The 14,571-nt window shown below is 40.0% G+C and overlaps 2 protein-coding genes across 3 annotated transcripts; one reads left to right on the plus strand and one right to left on the minus strand.

Annotated features, from left to right (window-relative positions):
* The first annotated feature begins 22 nt into the window (after positions 1 to 22).
* Positions 23 to 3,415, plus strand: cyp11a1.2 (cytochrome P450 family 11 subfamily A member 1, tandem duplicate 2). The gene is made up of 9 exons (XM_071498310.1): positions 23 to 375; positions 636 to 791; positions 940 to 1,139; positions 1,237 to 1,440; positions 1,631 to 1,791; positions 1,871 to 2,037; positions 2,448 to 2,526; positions 2,636 to 2,827; positions 2,921 to 3,415. The coding sequence occupies exons 1-9, from the start codon at positions 104 to 106 to the stop codon at positions 3,041 to 3,043; spliced, it is 1,554 nt and encodes a 517-aa protein (XP_071354411.1). The 5' UTR covers positions 23 to 103; the 3' UTR covers positions 3,044 to 3,415.
* Positions 3,409 to 10,215, minus strand: ccdc33 (coiled-coil domain containing 33). Of its 2 annotated transcripts, XM_071498331.1 has the most exons (11): positions 9,975 to 10,212; positions 8,725 to 8,924; positions 8,524 to 8,587; positions 6,285 to 6,480; positions 5,392 to 5,480; positions 5,155 to 5,286; positions 4,952 to 5,045; positions 4,119 to 4,243; positions 3,841 to 3,930; positions 3,639 to 3,755; positions 3,409 to 3,540 (listed from the first exon to the last, which is right to left on the minus strand). In XM_071498331.1, exons 1-11 carry the CDS (start codon positions 10,188 to 10,190, stop codon positions 3,478 to 3,480), a joined length of 1,386 nt encoding a protein of 461 aa, XP_071354432.1. In that variant the 5' UTR covers positions 10,191 to 10,212; the 3' UTR covers positions 3,409 to 3,477. The 2 variants fall into 2 exon arrangements, with proteins under 2 accessions (XP_071354432.1, XP_071354423.1); XM_071498322.1 differs by having other exon boundaries at positions 3,423 to 3,755; positions 9,975 to 10,215.
* Positions 10,216 to 14,571: the final 4,356 nt, after the last annotated feature.

The following is a 14,571-nucleotide window of genomic DNA, read 5'->3' on the forward strand; positions in this document are numbered from 1 at the left end:
GGGCCGACTATTTAGACCAGCCTCTTTCTTTTGCACCACATGTCCCTGGGAGAGCCAGAGTAGCTACTGAAAGTAGAGCAGAGTGAGCTTTTTAGTTGCGGGGATGGCCAGGTGGAGTGTGTGGCGCAGCCCTGTGATGCTGCCTCTATCCTGGATAGAAGAGCTGACAACATCAGGTGTGCGCTGCAGCAGTAGTATGCCAGTGGTCAAACAGGTGTTCTCAGAAAGCAGCAGTATTGTCAGGCCTTTCAGGGAGATTCCTGGACTGTGGAAGAATGGGGTGGCCAACTTGTACAATTTCTGGAAACTGGATGGCTTCAGAAACCTTCATCACATCATGTTGCAGAACTTCAAAACTTTTGGTCCCATCTACAGGTATGGAAGTCAAAGCAGTTTACATAAATGTTTAAGAAAGATAAAATAACTGCATAATGCTACTGTCTATCTTAAGTACAAAGACAAAACATTAATGACTTAGAATTGTGTCACTAGTCTGAAGATATTTTCTAGTCCAAATATAAACATTTTCTGTTCTTGAAAAATATTTGTGACCTACAATGAACAAGGTCATGTTTTCTAAAAACAAGCAGCTGTTATGGTATTTTCACCCCTTATTTTCTCTTTGTGTATGTCAGGGAAAAAATAGGTTATTATGAAAGTGTAAATATCATCAATCCTGAGGATGCTGCCATCGTGTTCAAAGCAGAGGGCCATTACCCTAAAAGGCTGAAAGTTGAAGCGTGGACAGCATACAGAGACTACAGGAATCGCAAATATGGAGTTTTACTAAAGTGGGTGCTATTATTATCCGCTTCTGCCTGTATAATTTCAGTTTTACTAATATTTTGACATTGATTTTCACAGGTTTTATTAAGTGCTACACGAAAGTGCCTGGTAGTTGCCTGGCTAGTTTGAAGTTGACATCTGATCTTCTCACAGGAATGGAGAAGACTGGAGATCAAACCGAGTGATTCTCAACAAGGAGGTGATCTCCCCAAAGGTGTTGGAAAACTTTGTCCCTTTGCTGGATGAAGTGGGCCAGGATTTTGTGGCCAGGGTTCACAAAAAGATAGAGCGAAGTGGCCAGAACAAATGGACTACTGACCTCTCACAAGAACTCTTTAAATATGCACTAGAATGTAAGACTGACTTTTATCTCTCTTGATATTTATTACTCTCACTTTATAGACCAGTGGCCTTTCTTCCCTCACATATTGCTTACTCTGTTCTACACAGCGGTCAGCTCAGTGCTGTATGGTGAGCGTCTGGGTTTGATGCTGGACTACATTGACCCTGAAGCTCAACATTTCATTGATTGCATCACCCTTATGTTCAAGACTACCTCACCCATGCTGTACATACCTCCTGGTCTGTTGAGACAGATTGGAGCAAAGGTGTGGCGGGACCATGTGGAGGCTTGGGATGGGATCTTCAACCAAGGTTAGGAGTCAGAGAACCAGGATGAATATTTACATTACAGTTTTGATGTCATGATGTTTTCAAGATGTATCAGCAGAGCATGAAGATGAGATTTTAGTGCTGTCATTTGGGAACCACATTTTCCATTTTTGCATTTTGTACTCTATATGGGACAGTTTCTTATTCTAGTCTCATCCTTTTGTTGCATCAGCGGACCGCTGCATCCAGAACATCTACAGGCAGTTGCGTCAGGAGACTGGCACTGCAAAGAAATACCCAGGAGTCCTGGCCAGCCTGCTCATGTTGGACAAGCTCTCCATTGAAGACATTAAGGCCAGCGTCACTGAGCTAATGGCTGGAGGAGTAGATACAGTAAGAGACAAATCATTTCTTTCAGAGTGTGGCTTCTTTTCAGCTTCTTAAGACCGTTTATTCTGTTTGGGCATTTCAGACTTCTATAACGCTGCTGTGGACATTGTATGAACTAGCCAGACACCCCAACCTCCAGGAGGAGCTGAGGGCAGAGGTGGCTGCAGCTCGGGCTGAAAGCCGGGGAGACATGCTGGAGATGCTGAAGCGGATTCCCTTGGTTAAAGGAGCTCTGAAGGAAACACTGAGGTGAAAGAAACAGTTTCACCCCTTTGCCCCCCTCCCCTTTCGCCTCAGATCTGTTCTGTGTCAGTAGGCTCACTGTATTCTGGCATAGCCTACTAATAAACTCACACCACTACAACATACAATGAACTAAGGACTCGAGGGATTTTCTTCAACAAAGGAAGTAGAATATACGTGCATTAAAAGACTTTAATTTCTTCTGATGCATTCTACAGAACAAAATGCACCTTGTGTTAAAACTAATCTAAACACACTAAAATATATTAGTCATAGTTTCTCCTTCTGTAGATTAGATCTGTATAATACATTATCCACTAGCAACTAATTGCTCTGATTATGACCTTTTGTTGCCATCTACTGCCACAGAGTTAATGAGTCTCCTTTGATATTGACTTTTCACTTTCATACCACAGGTTACACCCGGTTGCAGTGAGCTTGCAAAGATACATAGCAGAAGATATCATTATTCAAAACTACCACATCCCAGCCGGGGTAAGAGGCAGTTAAAATTATAAATCATCTAATCATTTTTGTATTTCCTTTTTTAAAGAAACTGTGCAGTTTCAGAGGCAATGCTCAGGTGTTTTGTGTTTGTGTTTAGACTTTGGTTCAGTTAGGACTATATGCAATGGGAAGAGACCCCAAGGTGTTTTTTCGCCCGGAGCAATATCAACCTTCCCGCTGGTTGAGGACAGAGATGCACTACTTCCGAAGCCTGGGCTTCGGCTTTGGCCCACGTCAATGTTTAGGACGCAGAATAGCTGAGACAGAGATGCAACTCTTCCTCATCCATGTGAGATATACAAAGAATAAAGAGCAGTTTCTCCATATTTTGTTGCACATTTACACATTATATCAACTGTTTGCATATGTTTGTCATTTGCAGATGCTTGAGAACTTCAGAGTGGAGAAACAGCGCCACGTGGAAGTGCAGAGTACCTTTGAGCTCATCCTCTTACCAGACAAGCCTATAATTTTGACTTTGAAACCCCTACAAAGTAGTCGGTAACGCCATATCTGAGAGAAAAAGCTGGTGCATGACATATCAGGCCCATTTTTGTAGTCCTTTATCATACATAATTGTAACGGGCTTCACAAAGCACCGCGGAATAAATACTGAATAAAATCTTCCAACCCGTACACTGACAGAAAGCAAGAAAAAAGAGGAAAGAAAAAGCTAAAAATGTGCATGAACAAGTTACCTCAGTAATTTCCTAACTGGTGAAAAAATTAATTATGTGTATTGTATATTACTTGGTGAATATTAATGGAAATCTGTAGTCTTTGTGTGTGTACAATATACTGACAAACCTGGAATGTACAGTATCTTTTTTCCATGTGTAAATGGTCAAAATATAAAAAATAACTAAACAAATGAATAAAGCAATGCAAATGACACAAAATATGTCTTAAACATATTTAGTCTGGTCGTTCGTTTGCAGGTCATTTTTCAGGTTTCTGCTCTCTCTGTCTGCTCTGCTGATGTAAGGAAACTGATACAGCCCTCTGTAAGAAGTACAACAGCGGAGTAAATCATTCCATGTTAAGCACCTTATCAAATGCAGCACAGTATGTAAAATAAATACTAACTGTACTGAACTGACCAAAGAAACATTATGACGGATTGTGGTGGATGTTCGGACAAAACCGTGCCTGTGCTCACTCAGTTTTGTCAGCATTTCCTGTTTCTGCCTCCCCCACAATTTAGAGTTCTCCTCAAGCTGTAACAGAGTCAAACAAAGGCAAAACATGCAAACAACCATGAACCATGAATGAGACATGTTCAGTACAAGAGTCATTTTTTACCTGAGCCTCCAGTGTTTGGACTCTTGCTTCAGCCTTCTCTAGTTTATTCAGTAAACTCAGTCTCTCTCTGGATGGTAGTACCTCTTTTGTCTGAGGGGGACACGACACACGGCATTTTAAGATTTCAATACTAAAGACAAAGTCTTGGTATTGTACTATAGTCTGCTGGACATACTGTGTGGAATCGTGATGCTGGGCTGTAGTCAGTGTTTCTCCCTTTCATTTGATGAAAGTGTTACACCACTTTCATATGACCATGTTTAGATTCTGGCTTGTACCTGTGCTGACTGCTGTATAATGACGGGGGCAGGCTGCCTGCGAATCCTGTCCAGCTCTTCTCGGAGACGAACGTTTTCTGCTGCCAGGGCTGACTCCATCTCTTCAGTACTGTGGTCAGTTTTACCTACACAGCACGGAGAGAGGTCTCATGTCCTGGCCACAAATGTTTTCATAAATATACACACACCAAGCAGTTTATTAGGAACATGTGTACACCTGCTTATTCATGCAATTATCCCATCAGCCAATAATTGCTTAGGGTTTGAGTTTTTCAGTCACAACAGTCTCGAGAGTTTTGGTTGGAGCTGACAGAAAGGCCACAGTAGTTCAGATAACCACTCTTTACAACTTTGGTGACCAGAAAAACATCTCTGAATGTAAAAAACGTTGAACCTTGAGACATATGGGCTGCAACAGCAAAGTATCACATTTGGTTCTACTCCTGTCAGCCAAGATCAGAAATCTGAGGCTGCAGTGGACACAGACTCAACAACTGGACAAGACTGGAAAAAGTAGCCTGGTTTGATGAATCTGGATTTCTGCAGAGGCTTGCAGATTGTAGGGTCAGAACTTGGCCTTTAACAGGATGAATCTTTGCAGACAATGCTGGCAGTGGTGTAATGTTTGGAATATGTGTAATGTTTTCCTGGCACACTTTGCGCCCCTTAATACCACTCAATCATCATTCATTGTTACCACCTACACTTTCCACAACCTGTGGAATCCATGCTAGGAAGAACTGAGGCAAGGGGAGGCTCTACCCAGTATGAGTATGGTTTTCCTAATAAAGTGCTCAGTGAGAGTATATTTTCACCTCACTTAGTCCACTCACCTCTGGGCTTTTTCAATGCCAGACTTTTTTCACCACTTTGTCTATTCTTCTCTCTGAGTTTGCTGTCTAATGCTTTCTCCATCTTCTCAATGACCTACAGTTTGATAGCACAAGTATAAAGGATATTATCTTTCCCTGTTGATAAACTGGATATAATTGGTATAGCAATAAGTGCAGAGCAGACAGTGTTGCTCATTGTTCACCTTTTCCTGCTGTTTGACTCTGGCCTCCAGAGTTGCCATCTTTGCCAAGTGACTCTGGTGGTGTTGCAGATGCTCCTGCTGCTGCTGGTTGACTCTGTGAAGTTTAAGGAGCTCCTTCTCACTGTCATTCTTCTGCACAACACACATTAAAAGAAGACTACATAAACACTACTAATACATACACAAAATGCGTTTGAAGTTTCATTTGTGTAACGTGTGTTCGGTTTATCTTCAAACCTGGATCAGCTCATTTTGCAGCTGTTGGATCCTGTCCCTTTGTGAGGCTGCCTTACTGGTCTCACTGGCCAGCTTGAACTTGAGAGAGGCTTCAACAGCAGGACAAATCGTACACAGCAGCATAAATCAGGGTAAAGTTACATTTCTGTTATTTGTGCAGCTGTTTAAGGACATATGAATGTGCTGTTTTTGGATTCCTATGTTAATTTGGGAAAAGTGAGTTGATAGCTGACCTTATCTAAGATGAGAGTTAGCATTTGATATGAAAACTCTGAAACTATTTCAAATTTAGAATGATGAACATGTCTGAGTCTGAGGCGTGGACATTTGAACAATAATGATCAAAACACACATCAATAAGTCCTTTGAAATCTAATGGATTTTCTTTTGGATGTGACTTAAATCTAACCCCTTTGCTCTGATGCCAGCAGAGAAACCTTCATGAACATCCTTTCACTGAGGGTCGCAAACTGTCCTTCAGAAGATAAGGGATGTACTACCCACAGAGCGTATCGAGGTCTGTGGCCTAAATGAGCTGCCTTATCACAAAACGACACAGTCTGCCTGGGAAGAGACACTCACAAGGATTTGCAAACACACAGTGAACAACCTTCCACATGACTACATCATCAGCCAATGAAATGCCCTTAAATCCATAGCAACACGGACTGAAGGTTCAACAACTGCTGACCGGATAGTAAACTTTCTGATATTAATGAATTTGAATATTTTTCTACATTTGACATTTACATTTGAACTTTTAAAGAGATGAAAGGAGAGTCAGTCACTGTCAGTCACTGTTTTTTGCACGGTTTTGATACAGGCTAGTTTTAAGACAGGATGCTGACGAATGAATCGTTGAGTAATTAACCAAGTGCTCTGCTGTGGCTTACCTATATGGTCTGAAATTTCATCCTTGGTCATGACGTCGATGTCTGTGTCATCCAACAGATTGCGACCAAGGCGCTGGTGCAGAGACAGATCACTGCGGAGCTGGCTGTTTTCGGCCTCCACTGTCACCAACTGTGTCCTCAGCACAATAATGTCGTCTGCCATCTTATTCAAGGCTGAACGATAGTTTTCCACCTCCTGATGGGAAAGTGTTGCCTGTCAGTCTCTGCTAGGAGCCTAAAGGGGGATATCTGTTACAGTTTGTTACCAAGAGTAAATTCATCCCCATTCAGTGCTCATCAGCAAAACTGTGTTTAAGTTTGAGTTGCATGACGACAATCAAGGTTGGTGTAAAGTGAAAAAATGATTGAAAACCATTTCCCCCAATGAAATACATCAAGGTCATTTGTAATCAAACAGCCAGAAACATTGACTGGTGTTTTCTGTCTGTGAGTCAGTCACATATCTTTTTTTTTTTTTTCTACAAATATCAAGAACAAAATAGGGCCAATATCACATAACTGTCAACAAAATCCCCTGTAGCCTGGTGGGATTTTTTTTTATGTTGTGTTGTTTTACATGAACACCACCTCTAGGTGTCTCTTCAACCCCATCTTTTATTGAAGTCCTCCAGGATGGAGTCAGCAGGACATTTCTGTACATTATCCAAGCAACAAATACACATTGCATGTACAATTTGTCATGAGGCTCAGTCTCTCAATAAATAATTGATTTCTCCAGGTTTCAGATTAGCACATAACATGAGAAATGCCTAATGGGACACAGCTGAGCCAAAAAAAGAAAATTATGCCACAAAATGTTCCTGTTAATCGATTGTCTAAGGCTGGGTTAGAACGTATTCAGATCCCAGGTCCTCAGATCCAGAGGGACAATAACACCCTATCCTTTGAAGGTCTTTTGTCACAGGAGCTTTAACTGAGGATTTTGGATAAATCGTAGTGGTGCATTCATGGAGCATCCTACTGTGAAAGCCCATTTGCTGAACTGTAGAGGTGAAATTCTTGAGACGAACATTGAATTTAAAAAAAATCTTTAAAACTTTTCTTAGATTTTTTTATGCTGTCTTTTCATATTCTTGCTGCCCTTCTTTGAAAAGATTTAAAAAAAACCCTCACTGACTATAGCTTCCGGTAAAGCATTCAGAGTTGCTTTTCAGGAGTCGTATTGTTGCAGAGCTGTTATCAGGGGATTTTTCTATGTACGGCATGTGCCGGTTGTCTATCAGTATTGTTCTCTGCTCTGTCACATGCTCCTCCATCAAGTTGAATAGATGGAAATGAATGGGGACTGAGAACTGGGTCCAGCTGCATGTGTATGTATGTGTGTGTGTGTGTATGTATGTGTGTGTGTGTGTGTGTGTGTGGAGGGGGGGAGCGATTAGAGGATTCCAATCTCGGATGGTGTGGTTGTGACTCCCATGGGACACAAAGGTGAAATTGAGCATCTAATTGAAAGGGCAGGGAAAAGGTGACAATCATGCCTGTAGATGAGGCGGTGTCTCTGTTGGGGGGCCCACAGGCATGATGGGAAGGACGGCTCCCCATGATGAGTCTGGAAAGTCCCTTCATGTGTCAAAAATAAAAGGGGAGCCTCTATTTCTGTTGGTGAACACTGGAGGTTCCCTCCCCTTTCTGTGATTTGAAGACATTAAAATGTTCTTGCTGTCATACCTGCTGTCACTCCGGGATAATAATAAACCAAAGAAATAGGGCGGCTGGACTGATTGAAGCATGAGGATGGGCTGCTTAATTTGGTTTTTCCAATCCATTATCATTACCATTAAGAGTGAACAGTAGTATTATACACTAATGTATGCAGTGTCACTGTGAAATCAACCAATTAATACCCAGATCTCTGCCTTCTTACCACATAATTAGTCAAAATCTACATGAAACAACAGCCAATCCACAGATCTAAACGGCGAATTTACATAGGTAAATTAAATTATGAAAAGCTCACAGCAACAGGAGAAAATGTCAAGATATGCATACATTACACCCTCAGACCCAAGCACAAGTTTCATCAGCTCGATCCTCCTTAAGCACAATCAGTCTGAGAAATGTTAATCTATTCCACTAGCTGCCATTTTGTCGCCCAGCGGTGAGTTTCTGCTTCATTTCACAGGCCTTCCCCACTGTTGCTGTTCACTAACCAAACATGACAGTGGGGATTGCCTCACTGATTGATTATAGAGTTAACATATTGATTATGTCCAATCACCTTAGTTTGGAGGTTGGTGATCTCTGCCATGTTGGGATCATCCTTAAAGTCATGCAGAGGGGGTCTGAAGCATGGACACATTTAATACAAATAACTCATTAGTAAAAATTCATCCATAAAATCTCTGTTTCAGTCTTACTGAAATATTATTTATTCAGTGATCGTCACAATAAATCCATGACTCACACATGTCTGTCTTACCGTTTATGTGGATGATAAACTTGATATGTGTGGTTTATGTTGGGTTTGTTGGCCTGTGTAGCTTCTGCCCTCTGAGTGTGTCTCTCCTGCTCCTGATGGGTTGCATTTTGGAGCTCAGTCTTTGCTCCATTGATGAGGTACTGGCAATCTGGTAGGATCTGTGCCAGAGCGTCATGAGGTGGGAGGTGAAATCTGTCCTCCTGAAGCGGAACAGGAAACATTGTTTTCAGTGACAAAAACTAATCTCCACACTGAGCTATTCCACTCAGAAATATCCCATAATGAACATCCCTTTTAACCCTAATGTTGTCTTTAGGGTCCTAGAAATGCTTTTAAACCACATAAAGACCACATACTTTACTTTGTTTTATTACGTTGATGCTTAGAGTAGATACATTACATCGGTTTGGGGTCTCAGAGACCCCAGCAGTAAAACATGGGTAAATACAATGTATTTTCTAGGCTCTATATCTGGGATTGGTGTTGATAGTGGTTTTTATGCAGCACTATCCCTCCCAAATCCCAAATTAATGTCCTATAGTTTATATTTTTGGAGTTCAAAGATATAATTGACCACAAAAGTAATCACCTACATGAAATCTGCACGGCCAATTTGTGGTAAAGGGAACGATTATTACTTCAGTACTTTCCTACATATTGGGATTCAGAAGAAAAGGAAGCTATTTAAAGGAAAATCATTGTTACCATTATTACACATGCGGCAGGAAGTAAAGTCAATCTCAACAAAACACAAGGGTTTAACACACAACAGAAGCCGCAAGCAAGGGGCATTAGCTGTCGGCTGTTAGTTGTGCAGACAGAACAAGCAAAATGTTAAACAGTCTCCCATAATAATAGGGGGAGGATGTGGGAAGACTAAATAACCTATGCAGTGGTAACATTACATCTACCAGACCTGTTTTTACAGAAAATGAAAGCTTTTATTCAAAAAACATTGCAGCTATGCCCTCTCACTACTCACCGTGCTTGTATGTGGCCTGTTCTACCTCTTCATCTCTTGAATATAAAGGCTGTTACATCACTATGCATACAGTGCCCACTTTATATCAAAAGAGCTCTTAGTCAATGGCCCTAAAGTCCTTCAAGTATGAGCCTTGCTTATACACGGTACACTGTCAATGGCTGCGGTTGCCAGGTAGCAAAGAAATGACATGAAACAGAGTCATTATCTATTATCTTCCTACAGGCGCTCCCTCCAACACAAATACCTCCACACTGTCAGTGCCTACCTTTATAGCTGCAGGGCTGCTGAATGACTTTGTCTTTTTTGAGGCCTTCATCCAACAGAAAATGTCAAGGTCCTCATCAGAAGAATGAACACATAACTGATGGAGGATGGGAAAGTCTGAACAATCAGCCTGTAACCACAACACAAGCCTTAGCAACACTTTCAGGCCAATGAGAAGGATTCCTGATATGAACAAAACACTGGTTTCATGATTCATATTAAAGAATTCAAAGAAACTCTATTATACCATCTATTTGCATCTGGCATTTCAGAATCCCTCTTTTGCAGTGATAGAAAGTAACAAATGACATTTAGGCCTACTCAGGTTTTGTACTTGAGTACAATTTTGAGGTACTTGTACTTTTTAGTAAATACTTTTTTTGCTACCTTGTACCTGTATTCCATTGCATTATGCAGCCAAATATTGTACTTTTTACTCCTCTACATTTGTTTTACAGGTTTAGTCACAAGTTACATTTTAAAGATTCAGACTATATACAAGTAATATATTGTAATGTATATTATAATATCATATGTATATATTACTCAATATCTAGCAATGATTTCTAAATCATTCACAAGAGTGAGTTCTTCTTACACAATCACTGGATCTTTGGACTTTACCACAAACAATGTATTAATGTAACTTTTTTTTTCTTAACACAGATCCAGATTATTAATACAAAATATAATCAACAAATAAACTATGATGTATTAGCATAGATTAAGCTACCAAGTGGTATATGAAATTCCACCTTTACCAGCTGCAACAATAAAGTAATGCTTAATGTATTATTATTATTATTATTATCCAGTAATTATAATATTATGTTGAAATGTACCATTTGTTGGTGTATTTTGATGGTTATTACCTCTATACTTTTACTAAAGTAAAATTCTGAATGTAAGACTTTTATCTGTATCACTACACTGTGGCACCTTCAGTTAAAGAATTACTTTTTCTTTAGCATTACCACTAAAATCAAACCTCATTTTTATGCCTGGAAACAGTATGTAACAATCAATGGAATCAAAGGGAGGTTCCTGCTCTGTAAATACCAGCCCCCAGGTGAATTAATCAGATTGATGGGGACTGACTGCGCTGTGCAGCACCTGTGGCACTGCTGAGCATTTATTCCCAACTCCACTCAACTCATTAAGGATCTGATGTCACTTTTAAATGAAAACTTTTTTATTTTGAAAAACAAAACAAAATAAATAAATTGTCATTGTCAAGTGGAATAAGGAACAGGTGTTCCTATTTCTTCCTACATTAATTTAACCATTTAAAAGTCCACTGGATTATCTGAAGTATACACTGTCACATAGATGAAAACAGGTCCGTTTTTATTAGCTCATAAAAAGCTGATGCTTTGGCGATATGAGATTTTTACAGGACTGTGACAGAAGGTCAAGGGCTGACATTTTAGTCATTATGAATGTCACATGAGCTTAAATAACTGGATAGTTGTGTATGTGTCTTTTTGAAATGTATAAAGATATATAGTGCAAAGTTCGATTTACCTAAAGTGTGTAGACACATACTTATATGCAGATGTATGTAGAAACCCTCAGTAGCTGTGGATCAATAACTCTTCTGATTTGGTTGCTCATTAGTGCTGAAGGCTGGGACAGACAATCATTAATGGCACAAGATCTGATTGAGACTAAATGATAAAAGGGGGAGGGGAGGGGGGGTGCAGGGGGAAAAGTCATCAATTATGTAAAACATTGCTTTGCCAAACATACTCACTTCCCAATTTCCATCTCTACTAAATCTGCATTTTATGGAAACAATGTAAAATGCATGTTCTGTTGTTCTGTTGAATAAGTTTTGAACGGTAGTGAACAGTGAACATCTTACATGTGACAGTAATGCAGCAAAATGTTCTGGGCTTTTCCTTTTCTTAGTAGGCGATTGTGATTATCTTAGCAAAACAGTGCAGTTGCGTGTTAAAATTGGACAGTGCCTATTGATCCTTATCCAAAATTAACAGGTAATTAAATACAATTTTATAATCATGCATTACAAACTTTCTGCTCATAAACATGTGCATGAAGCATGGATATCTCTACTGCAGCTTATCATTTAAAAAATCCTTCTCTGTTGAGTTTTTAGATAAATATTTTCATAACTGACTGCTTTAATTTGTGATAAATAATTCACTGGGCGCTTGCAGCTATGTGCTCTGCTAGAAGACATAATCTCTTGTAATCCAACAAGGGAAAACCTGTACAACTGAAAACACCTCCCGCAGAGTCTAATATCACATTACCATGTATGAAATTGCCTGACTAATTTACAGAATCCTCAGAACAAAATCATTCATATTCACATGTTGTGCTCTGTGGTCGCTGCTCGTGTTCAGAATGTCTCGGACCCTGTTACATATAATCTGTGAAGAGCTGGGGAGGGAAATGAGATGTATTGCTGTGTATCCCCATACAAGAGGTGGGGTTGGGGGGGTCTCAGTGACAGTCTCGGTCTGTGGCTGGAGCTTTCAGTAACATAATCAGAATTCAGCACACAGCCTGCAAAATGCAGCAAATGGGCTCTTCATTGGAGTGACAGCTCTGAGTCTGCTGCCACACAGGGCTTCAATTAGCCTGCCAGAGCAAGGTGGCTCCCAGGAGCTTTCTCTACCTCCCTCCCTCCACATATTCCACTTTTTCTGTCCACCACCATTTTTTTTTCAAACCTTCATCTGACCCAGACTTCACTCTTTTTCCTCTTTTCCCACATTTGACCTCAGCATCCTCCCCGTCCATCCTGCTTTCTTAACCCTCCCATGCTGCCATCTACGCATGACAAGCCGAGCGGAAATACTTGTAGTGTGCTAATGGACACAGAGGTAAAAGCGGTGTTGGCGAACTGATGGCAATTGAAGCAGAAAGAGGAAAACGCTAAGAAAAGAGGATGTAGCGGTTTACATAGATGGTGCCTCAGTCACCACAGGAATTCAGCACTGCAGTGTGGGCTGCTCGGTTCCTGTTTTATGTCTGTGCTGCTGCAGTGGAGATCTTAATCAAGATATAATAGCTTCAGCAGAAGCAGTAGTTACATAGTCCTGCTTATCTTTAAAGAGAGAGCATTTCTTATTTAGGTATTTTTTAAAAGAGAAGGAATTCAACTGAGAATAAACCTTTACATGAGAGTGACAGCTACACTTTTTTCATACTAACCTAATCTGCCAACAATAAAAGCCTTCATTAATTATACCTCTGAATTATATCTGGGAAAATTCCCATTCAAATTCTAATTTAGCCAAATTGGTAATAATTGATCTGCATGTGGGCTCTACATGCAATTACATTCAGATATGTACAATCGAATTTCAGCTAATTGTTGTTTCAGCAAGCTGCGACTCAAATGTGTCTTGTGGCACCACAATATTTAATTACAGGGCTCCCCTGAGAAAATGACATTTTGCTCTGTGTGTAATCACATCTGTGCCCCGTCAGCAAAATAAAATCACATCTGCAGTAAACCGTTCCTGGACGGTGGCTATAAAGGTTTTTAAAATATGGCAGTAGAGAGGGCAGGGAAGGAGTGAGTGAGTGAGAGAGAGAGAGATAGAGAGAGGTGTGTGTCAAGGGCAACATGCAGCTTTGACTCAAGGACGTGTGAGGCTGAGAGCCAATACCACTCCCTATGAGGTCCACAGTGAGAGCAAAGCCAAGGATTATCAGTAAATCAACGTCTGTCAATTACGGTTATGCTGCCGTGAAACCACAGTGCTCCATAAATATACAGGGCACACATGTAAAAGCAGGGTCAGACCTGAGCATAATGAATAGAGTGGCCGATGAGTGCATCCAAACACACTCAGTGCTCAGTAACCACAATGGTGTGGTGAAACTACAGCTACAATACAAATAATTTTCATGACAGAAACTGGTGATAGTTACTCTCTTTATACATTGACTTAAAATATTTGGTCAAGAAGTCCATGGTGTAAGAAGTACTCAGATCCTTTAAGTATAAGTACCAGTACCTCACTGTAAAAATACTCCATTAGAAGTAAAAGTCCTGCATTTTAAATGCTACCTCAGAAAAATTACAGACCTTTTATCAGATTAAGTATCAAAAGTAAAGTACTTGTATTGCAGAAAATCAGCTCCTGTAAATAATATATTGTTAATACTGTTGCATTAATATGTAAGTAACTCTTAGCTGCTTGAGGTGAAGCTTGTTTATCTACTTTGTATACAATTAGCTAGTTTTGTTCACTTGTTGCTGACCTATGAGTCAGGCCTGCCCAAAGGGTCACAAGATAAATCTAAGGAGGAAAATTCTGATACATTCATTTGGATTAATTTTTGAGACCTTTCTCTAATCTTTAGTGTAACTGTTTCTGATTCATAGACACACACACCTGGGAACAACTGGTTTTATCTTTAACAATGTGTTTATTTTATAAAATAATTTTTATGTGAAATTTTAATCTGAAATGCTAGTAGGAACTGTCGGATGAATGTCATGTAGTCAAATGTCATGAGTAAAAGTTACACTATTTCCCTGTGAAATGTACGTACAAGTATAAAGTTGCATAAAATGGAAAAACTAAAGTATATCAAACTTAAAACTTCTAATTTGT

Source organism: Trachinotus anak, unplaced genomic scaffold, assembly GCF_046630095.1.
Source record: "Trachinotus anak isolate AG129_WGS33_773 ecotype Australia unplaced genomic scaffold, CSIRO_AGI_Tana_v1 ptg000002l, whole genome shotgun sequence".
Taxonomy (NCBI): domain Eukaryota; kingdom Metazoa; phylum Chordata; class Actinopteri; order Carangiformes; family Carangidae; genus Trachinotus; species Trachinotus anak.